The sequence below is a fragment of the Aythya ferina genome (genome assembly GCF_964211825.1).
Source record: "Aythya ferina genome assembly, chromosome: 20".
Lineage (NCBI taxonomy): Eukaryota > Metazoa > Chordata > Aves > Anseriformes > Anatidae > Aythya > Aythya ferina.
In genome coordinates this window covers 951412-960000 of record NC_140318.1, presented here as the reverse complement: position 1 = coordinate 960000, position 8589 = coordinate 951412, and the positions used below count along the sequence as shown (strand labels likewise).

At 38.0% G+C, this 8589-nt stretch overlaps 1 protein-coding gene across 4 annotated transcripts in view; it reads right to left on the bottom strand.

Annotated features, from left to right (window-relative positions):
• MAPKAP1 (MAPK associated protein 1) overlaps positions 1 to 8589 on the bottom strand; it is a 102219-nt gene that overhangs the window by 75372 nt on the left and 18258 nt on the right. For all 4 annotated transcript variants that reach the window (XM_084493693.1, XM_084493690.1, XM_084493691.1 and 1 more), the window contains one exon: positions 7542 to 7690. In XM_084493693.1, the coding sequence (XP_084349819.1) occupies positions 7542 to 7690 (149 nt within the window). The remainder of the gene's footprint in view (positions 1 to 7541; positions 7691 to 8589) is intronic.

Here is an 8589-nt window from a genome sequence, read left to right as displayed (position 1 = left end):
AACATGATTCAAGAAAAGTTTTATCCCAAACAGTTACGGTTCTGTCATTTAAAATGTCAACTTCAGCACAGTAAGATATCATTCCTTTCTGAGATGGAAATAGAGGAAATCCTATGGAAACATGAAAGTAGAAGAAAGATGAAATCTTTCTGAAATCAGAATATCCCATATTTTTCCTGAAGTAATGTTTATGTAGTCCTAAAAATATAGTATAGTATCTCAGTTATCTTTGACAAAAAAATGCTTGTTCCTTCTCCATAATTGAATATTATTCCAGAAGGGGGAAAAAAAAGAAAAAAATTGGAAGGCACAATTTAAAATCTTATTCTTGTACTGTGTAAAGGTCCTTCCCATTAAAGAAGGTAGTGAAATTTTATCACAGCTATTGCTATTCATAAATCTTATATCTATTTTAATTCAATCTGGTTCTAGCCTCTGAGATGCTGCACCACAATTTGATTACTACAACCATACTTTTTAACTGCTGTCAGAAGAGACAGTGCCTTATATAAACATCTGCCAGAACACATGCCTGCTTTCTATAGCACCAGCTTTAAATCATACTATGGTGATGAATCTTTATCTGACACTAATACTTTTTAACTTCATAAGGACAATTAAAATGAATTGTAGCTAAATGCACACATAACAAATCAATTTAATTCTTTGTTACATAGTAGCATACTTTGCAGGTCTTCAAAACTTACTTTCATCTTATTTAGAGTTTAAGTTTAACGGGAAGCATGGCGGCATTGACAACACCATCCTGACATGCGAACACCAGGCAGCAGACGGTTTCACAAAGCAATGCAGGACTTTGGGAAGTACTATCCCAGTAGGGCTGTTGGCTCATTTCAACGAGTTCAAAGACTGCAACAGGCCACGAACAAACACAGATCCGTTTTCAAAAAGGGATTTCTCTGTAAGGCAGAAATGCTGCCTAGGAAGGGCAATTGCGAACAACAGCAGCAAGAGACATGGAGCTGAGGTGCAGAAGAGGGAGAAGTGAATCAAATGTGCCTTCAAGCCAGAAGTTAATCAAACCAGATCTACATTAATCTGCATAAGGCCTGAAAAATGTTTTTAATGCAAGTGAAATGCCTGGCACTGAGAGATAAAACTCATGTCCCCAAACAGAGGTGACGGCAAAAAAACAACATTCAGCCTCCTACCCCAGGCGACAGTTTGGCCAGCAGAGGCCACGCCACCCCTGCGCTGCCCTGCGAGGTACCGCAGCCATGGGGACGGCCGATGGGGGACAGCAGGCGCGATGGAGGACAGCAGGCCCCTGAGGGAGTGGCGCAGTCCCGCAGGGGCTCAGATCCGCTCCCTGCCCGCCCAGCACGAGCACTCAGCCACCATCACAAGGCGCTTCCCTGTCTGCTGACAAATGGCTCTTCTATAGGAAATAACAAAACAGTTTCTGAAGTACTTTAAATTGAGCAACAGTCAGCTTAATATGTTTTAATCGCTGCATGGAAGCCCGAGGCCCGCGTGCTGTGACCTCCACGGCGCTGCCGGGCTGACCGCGGGTGCAGGGCCTCGCTCCTCCCAGCACCACCGCCCACAGCGCCAGCAGCCACGTGTGCTCATTAGGCTTCAGGAACACTACAGCTTTGACACAATAAAGAACAAACCAAGCATTCTTAATACAGGGGTGTTTTATTTAAATACAACTCAGCTAGCAGCACTGCTCATGTTAATCACGTATTCCGAAAGAAAATTTATTTTAGAAAGTGGTAATTTTTCAGTTAAGAATCTCCATCTTAAGGAAAGCATGACTGGACTCTCTGCACAGCAGATGTGATGCTACACGTAAGGACCAGAAGTATGAAACCCTATGTCTTAGGGATGCACGTCACTGATGGCAAGAGGTGCTCAGTATTACATGAGACCTCAACTCCCCATCTTGACGGGGTGAAAAAATTTACAAGGAGCTGCAGCCTGCTGACAGGAAAGCGGGACACAACTACATGCTCCCAGCAGTTGTTTCAGGTGCCTAAAGCCCAACGGTGCAGCTCTGGAACTGGGCCGAGCAAGAGGCTGCAGCCCACACCCGCAGCGCCCATTGTGACACTGCCTGTCCCTGACCTTCCCCTGTCTGTGTCCCTGACCCCTCTCCTGAGCTGGCACCAGTGCACAGTGCTGCCCAGGCACTGTGAGGAGCAGCACCATGGGGAGAGGCCGCGGAGCTTCCCTGGAGCCCCCGGCCAGGAACGTGCTGCTCGGCCGTGCTGGTGTGCGGGGAGCCCACTCCTCTTGCCCAGGTGAGTGGGATCGTCCCCCAGCAGGGGTGATGCCAAGCAACGCTGCTTGTACCTGGCCAAATGAAGCGCAAAGCCAATCCAGGAAGACAGCACAGCACAGCCTCCGCTTCAGCGGAACTAAAATACCTCTCTGGCAGCTGCGCTGGCCCATCTCACCACGTCGTGCCACTGGGGCACAGAGACATCACAACAAGGATAGTTAAAGCAAGTGTTCCAAAACTTAGAAGGCTGTGTAACTTACATCTTGAGCTGTTCGCAAAGCATAAAAAAGCACTGTACACAATTCTCTCTAATAAATCTCTCTTAACAACTACCTGCAACATTATGTGTATTATATTACAAGATGTTAGAACCAGGTGTGTGCTAGAGCAGAGTAATGTGTACCTAATCCAAACACCATTTGAAAGGTCATATAAATGATAACATGATAAGTATCTTTATTTCAAGTATTTCAGTAGAGTGCATGTTTTTTGTAAACCACTAAAATTAGCAGAAAAAGCAACTGCTTTAAAAAAAAAAACTATGAGGACATTCTACGCAGCTCTGGGGCAGAGTATTTACATAAAAATATTTCACAGATTTCAATACTGGATTGTTTTAAACATTCTCAATATTAAATACAACAGTATTGCTTCTTTCGTAAGTTCTTTATGTACTTTCTTTAAGTATAGCTATTTAATACGGGAGACTGTGGAAAACATTTGTTCATGATTATCCAGAAATACTCTTAAACAAGACTGAAACAAGAGCAGCATGCAAAAATGTATTTAAGGACTATCATCCCAAAATGCTGCTAAAAGCTATTAACCAGTACGTGTTAATTGCCACAGCATTCATATTAATTTTCACTTCAGGCCCGACATTGTGGAATATTTCCCCTGATACATTTTAAACAAAGTTTAATTTAAGGAACTGCTTCTATCAACACTTATGAAAATTAACAGCCAAGCAATTAGCACTCATGAATTATCCCTTCCCCCCATGCTTTCCACAGCATCATTTTTAAAACAGTTGCTGTAAGAGAAATTGTTGGTTTTTAACACATTACTAAAATTGCCCATAAAAAAAATAATACCATTCAGAGGTACCGTTGCTTGCAGTAGGATTTTTAGTATCTATCCAATCAAAATTCATGGTAACCTATTTTTAAATTATCTCCAGTAGTCAAGTAAGCCCACAATGCCCCTATAAGGTCAGAAAAACTAGAAGACTCTTAAAGTCTTGATTGTCAGCTAGTAATTATGGATTTTGCAATAAAAAAAAATCAAGAAGACTAGTCTGCATGCAGGAAAAGTTTTTTGCCTTGCACATCAAGTTTATTCTAGAGCTGAATGATCCCTTTTTTACATTTTGATTTCAGCTTTCTTCTTTGACTATTTTACATATCTTTGGCATTTAGTTTATTTTTTTCAACAGTCCTGTAGCACTTCAGTGTTTGTTAACATTCTTCTCAGGATGTAAGAGCAGCCATTTGGTGAGAGGCATCTCAAAAACTGAACTGACAAGACACTTGTCAGTTCAAGTGATTAGAATTTCTTAAAGGTGGCAGAGACTACAAAGAAAAATGGATGCGGATGGACTTCAAAGATGACTTCCACAGGAACTGTAAACAGGGGCCTTAACAAGAGTTAGTCATGCAGGATCCTGCAGAGCTAACAGTCGATTCTTGCATGACTTTCCTCTGTCCCAGTAGAACTTGGCAACACTTACTTTTGCTAGTGGTCATGAGGCTGAATAGCTTTGACACTAATACTGTACTAAATCAGTATCCTTTATGACTAATATCTCAGATAAGACTCATCACCCCACTTTCCAGCAACTCACGCAAGTTACACTCGTGATTTGAAAAAAAAGTATTCTGAATTTCTATAGAATGAAAAGACATATGTTTATAAAACAATTAATGAAAGACAGGTAATGCTAGACCCTCTTTCTGAATATCAAAATAAAGAAGAGCAGAATAATTAAGGTCTTGATTCTGCAACAAAGCTTACCACTAAAAATCAACAGTCATTATCTAATAATTGTGATTACTCCTGAAAAGAAATGTTAATCTGAATGTTGTGAATCTCACAGTTCTGTCGCTGAAACAAGCGGTTACAACACTTTTGTGTTTCATGGCTGGTACATGCCTACGGCTTTCGACTCTGTCTTATGGTCTGTCTTATTTTCCCAACCTTATCAACAGTCAGCTGGTTGGGACTATAAGCCATCAAAATATGATTTTTCAAATCTTGTAAACAGCAATATAGCTAAACTTACCTATAAAATGTTTGATGATTTAGTTTGCATGCAGATAAAGGAAACCGAAATGGCAACTGATTTCTTAAGCCTTCGAGTAATATACTACACAAATGACAACTGAATTAATAAATAAGGCTTATTTTCATATGATAATCTTAGCTAGAGTTTGCAAGATTTATTAACCAAGATGTCCAACCCACATGATTTACAAACCATGCAGGCAAGAGTTAGGTTTACATCAACTACATTAAGGAAAAACTTGAATATGCAGGCATGAGAAGTTATAAGAATGTCTTCTGGTTAGAACTGAAGTTTTACAATGCACATGAAAGCCAGAAGTCTGTCCTGTGTAACCACGTGCCAAGAGTCACCTGAATTCTTGAGCTGATTAGAATGCTTCCAATGTAGTTGCATTTCACAAGCCATATTCTCTAATTTTTTGGTAATTAATGAACTGATCAGAACAGGAAGAAATTAGAGTGCTTTAAAATTTTATTATTTCATAAAATTGCAGAAGTGGTTATGAAAAAGACACTAAATCTGGCAGAAAATGCCTGCAAGATGTAAGCATTTTAATGAATTGGTTGATGTTATTGCATGCAATGTTTTCTTATTTTTAACTGATTAGCTTAAAACAATAAATCAAAGGCTGGGGTGGGGTGGGGCAGGGCAAGGAAGACCCTGCATAGGAAGGTTTTATAGCATCAGGTCAGTTAGGAAGCTAAATTAGTGGTAAGTGGGAACCATTCAGCATGCAGTTGAACCCACATGAGCAAAGCTCACATACTGTAGATGAAGAGCTTTCCTGAAGGTTTACCGCAAAACAGGTGTTAGCCAACAAGCTGAAAGCTTACGTTACAATACTCAAATACATGCATATAAAAAGAAGAGCCTGGCTATAATCTATAATCTCAAAGATTTCAGAGCCGCTGTGATCCCTCGAGTAAATACATAATTAAGTAGTTTTTTTTTTTTTTAAAAAGACATGTTTAATTAGGCCCCTAGCCCCTCCTTATCCCCCCGCCTCTCCCCAATTAGGTATCATTTTCCCAAGAGATACGTGGCTCTGTTAATTATGTAAATAAGTCACGCACTACTCCCTGAAAGAACTGCATTTATCTGAAAAATACTGCTCATATATTATCAATAAAAATAAATACCAGATCAATGGTATTTCATTAAAAACATTTTTTAAAAGAAAAAATGATAATCTGGATGTTTACATTACTGCTTGAAAATACAACAAACTTTATGTAAGTAGAGTAAGTCACTAGCAAACTATAATGTTTCCTCTACATCTCAGATGGTCAAGTAGGTATTAAAAAACAACAGATACAGAAGTCTAGAGAATAAATTTTATGACCACTCTATTGAAAAACTTACCAGAGTAATATAAACAATCTTGTTATAATTAATACAGTCTGTTTATAGTCTAACAAAATGCCAATTCAATTATTTTGGAGAGTTACATAAGTACTTTGATTTCTAAATCACACACAAGCTGATTTATATCACCTACACATCACAACTGAGTAACACTGATGTATTTCATTAATATCTGAAACTAATTTGTACAGTACAATTTCCTTCAAATGGAACAATCACCTGCTAAGTATATCAGACAAATATGAAAATTAAAGATGTTCATTACAGTCAACTATAATTCATATGAATAAATAAAAAGCAATTTTGATTATCAAAATGGGAGGGAAAGATGCTTAAGTTTCTCAAATTTCTGATAAAAATTCTAGCAAGGATCCCAAATCATGCTCAAGTATTAAACCAACAAGACTGGGACACCATTCAACTATAATAAATTTCCCTTAAAGAAGCGTTGATGTCATTTTTACTTCCACTGTCTGTAACTGTTGGAAGTACATGTAAACATTTGCCAAACTGAAATTTCATGAGGTAAGAACAGCAAGGTATCTTTGTGTTGTCAGAGAAGTAGTGCTATCATTTATTAATGAGGCCAAACATTTTGGAAAACTGAATTAGTATTATACTTACTGGCCCATAGTAGTTGAGGTAAGAATAGAGGCAGCTTTTGCGACATTAACTTCATGGTTTAAAAGTTACCATTCTACAAATACTCTAACTACTTCTAAATACACTAGTGGAGTTACATGTCCGACTTTGCACTTTAAAAATACTTAACATAATATGAAATTCTTCCATCAGAATGGCAATGAAGCTCAAACTTCACACTCTCACAGGAGACTCCACAAACAAATCCAACTGAAAACTGATTCATGCAGTATTTATAATTGTTTCAAAACAAATGACACTGATCCACCACAACATTTATATTCCAGTACAGACTTTATGATATAGAAAGAAAATAAAGAGTAACTAGTTTGCATACAAGGAAAGATAGTAATCCACAATTCTGAGCAATAACAAATGCAAGTTCTTAAAGTGAGTGCAGACAAGGAATCAACCTAACCTTCCTAGGTTTGTAATGAACCTCCTTGACTTGTTACATAAATGAGTACTTACACAGAATTACATTCTTTAGTCCTTTTTTTCCCCCACAGATCTTGTCCTGTTGCAGCTATGCTTTTCTACCCTCTAAACAGAGCGTGGATTTTTCCACTATTGTGAGAGCATTTTGAAGATAAAGACAGAACAGTGGAATATTTAGCAAGTGCTGTGATGTGACTAAGCAGAAGAGACTTTCAGAAGTGCCAAATAACCAATCATTTATACAAAGGGTCTCACCATCAACCCTATAGATCTAGAACTCTGCCACACTATACATTTACCTAACAAACCTGCTGGAGGAGAAAAACAGCAAGGTAAGGCACAATTTTGTAATGAAAAGCGGAGAACTGGTTCTACTGAATCTGAATCTATTATGTTTAAGATGAAGAGATGCATGTTTCCAGATAACCACTCCAAAATAACTAAGCCTACTACAAAGACTAATTAACGTTTGAACCAGTAAATGCACACAAGAACTGCCTAAGGCTTATCATCTTCAGGTCAGGGATCACCTGGATATAAGAGAAAAATATCTGTTTTACTTACCTTGCCATCAAATTTTGAGTACTCATTGAAGGGGTTATTCAGCTGTAGTGGACACTGCTCAAGGCGCACAGACAATATTGACTGCTTCCCAGAACATGGGGATTTTACTCTGAAATTCTTTTTTTCAAACAGTGAGCTCAGTTCCTCTGCTGTAGATCAGAAAAGAGATGAGAGTATTGTATTAGGAGATGTACAGAGACTACTGATTACCACAAAAAGATGACATTATAAGAGGGATAACACAAAGTATATATATAAACAGTAAATGCTTTAGCAAGACAGAATCTACCACCACTCTTTTATAGCCCAAAGGTATGAAAATATTAGAAGTTTAAACAATGCTAACATCTGACTGAGGAAAAGATGCATTTTTCCCCATACAATGAACTCATCACTACAAGATCCACTTGAATTGAGATAAAAATAAAGGTTCAAAAAGTTTGGCAGTTTTGGTCTTTCTGCTTGACTGTTTTTCTTTTTTTCTAAAGAACTGTTGTTTTATCTGCAATAGGCCATGCAATCGCATTTCAAATTGAGCTTGTAACATGTGTTATTACACTCCATTACTATACTATAATGGCACTGTGTTGCCAGCAGTGGGCTAGAGACTACATCTGATCCAGAAGAACCCTTCCTTTGGAGTTTACTTCTCATGGTAGACTGGATATGGTCTCCTCTCAAAGTATCAAACCTGCCAACACCATTCAGGACAATTAAAAAAAGCTAAAAAAAAAAAAAATATATATATATATATATATATATATAAAAAAAAACAAACAAAGGTAATATGAGTTAATGGAGTACTTCATGGAGTCTGTGAGGTCTCATAAATGCTTCCATCGTAAAGCTCTTTTCATATGAAGAGACTGCATAGCTGAATTACCAGAAACAGTTTTAACTCAAAATTTACAAGAATACTTAAATAAATAAATTAAATTAAATAGGGCTTCTTGTGTTACAAGGACACTACAAAATCAGGACAGAGCCTGGGGTGTTTTAGCATTATTAATACCAATGGGTCTCATCTGCAAGAAACTGTGACTGAATC